The sequence below is a fragment of the Austrofundulus limnaeus genome, unplaced genomic scaffold (genome assembly GCF_001266775.1).
Source record: "Austrofundulus limnaeus strain Quisiro unplaced genomic scaffold, Austrofundulus_limnaeus-1.0 Scaffold1709, whole genome shotgun sequence".
Taxonomy (NCBI): Eukaryota; Metazoa; Chordata; class Actinopteri; order Cyprinodontiformes; family Rivulidae; genus Austrofundulus; species Austrofundulus limnaeus.
Window position 1 is genome coordinate 33,645 of NW_013954111.1, and position 1,564 is coordinate 35,208.

General features: G+C 37.0%; 1 protein-coding gene across 1 annotated transcript in view; it reads right to left on the bottom strand.

Moving 5' to 3' along the window:
* tpcn3 (two pore segment channel 3) overlaps positions 1-1,564 on the bottom strand; it is a gene marked incomplete at its 5' end in the record, with an annotated part of 51,437 nt that overhangs the window by 25,500 nt on the left and 24,373 nt on the right. The window contains 2 exon segments of the mRNA XM_014033360.1: positions 550-735; positions 843-987. Coding sequence (XP_013888814.1) covers positions 550-735; positions 843-987 — 331 coding nt within the window.

A 1,564-nucleotide genomic window follows, 5' to 3' on the forward strand; every position in this document is an offset into this window, starting at 1 on the left:
ATATTTACTGAGAAAAATGGTGACGTGTTCAATACTTATTTTACCCGCTGTTTATATATATATTTACAGTATCAAAGCTGAAACAGGTGTATTGCAACAGATGTAGTGCATCCAAATTTTTATAACATTAACATTTTTATATGACAATACAGCCATTTTGGCCTTTCGAAAAAGGTTTTTGAGGGTATCAATCCCCAATAAATGTCATTTTGGGAAGTCTAGCCACTCATTTTTACTAAATACTTTTACTTTTAATACTTAAGTATATTTTATGTCAAATTTACTTTTGATACTTAAGCACAAAATACATTAGAGACTTTAAGACTTTTACTCAAGTAATATTCTTAGAGGAGACTTGAACTTTTACCAAAGTAAATTTATGATAAGATTCTTGTACTTTTACTCAAGTATCACTTTGAGGTACTTTATACAACACTGTTTATTTGTTCAAATCTCGCATCTCTGGAACTTCATTTTATCAACTGAATATGGCCTAAATCTTTCTGCAGTAAATCAGAAAATAACCAGTTTCAGTTTGTGTTCTCTCACCAGTTCCAAAAGCTGTGTCTGGAGAAAAAAGCCCTGGGCTCACACACGTACAGCTTCAGCAGGATCTCCAGCACATAGAGGGTCAGGAAAACCCATTCAGAATTCGAAATCATGGGATTCTCCTCATCCAGCCCGATGAACACAGCATTCACCAGAATGATCAGGTCGAAAGCAATAACAAAGCCTCTGTGCAAAAAAATGAAGTTTATTTTAAAAAATGTGAAACAGAGAATTACTTTTTTTCCCATGATGAGTTTTACTTAACTACTAACTAAGAGCGCAGTTCAGCTCACCTGTGTTGGACCAGTCTGCAGAGGAGGCGGCTGGGGGCCGACTGGTAGATCTTGGGAACCAAACTTTGAAGGGGGTGTGGTCTAGACTTGAGTGTGATTACTTCAATGTTCAGGAGGTCGGCCAGCTGGACGAACGCCACTTTGCCTAAACAGRAAATCATGTAGTTAAAAAACAAAAYAGAAAAAATACCTTAATTTGAAAYTACTTTATCGGCTAGCTTCATTTTGCAGAAGTGAATCTGAGATTGTGYTGAGCAGAAACAAAGTTGGTGCCACCTAGTTTTGCCGTCACAGGACCTGGGAGCCTTGCAATCATTGAGCTGACCATGAACAACTCTGCATATCCAAATATACCAGAGTCAACTGTGAGGCCAACAGTTCGACAGCTGAAGGTTGTTATAAAAAGTCATGAAACAGATTAATGACTCAAAACGCAGCAGCAAATCTTTAAAAAATGGCTGGAAAAGATAAGCATCAAGGTGTTGCAATGGTCCAGTCAAACGTTGACTGAAAGTTTATGAGAAAAAGGGTAAAAGATTCGGCCAAGTCCTGGACCTGCCTAATTTTGTTTAACCAATTATTGCACACTTTCTATAAATCATATCAACTTCATTTCACTTCTCAAATATCACTGTGTTTGTCTTATCTCCCCACTAAAGACATTGAAAAGGTGATTCATGCTTTTATTACCACTGGCTTGGACTAATGTAATTCTTTGTATG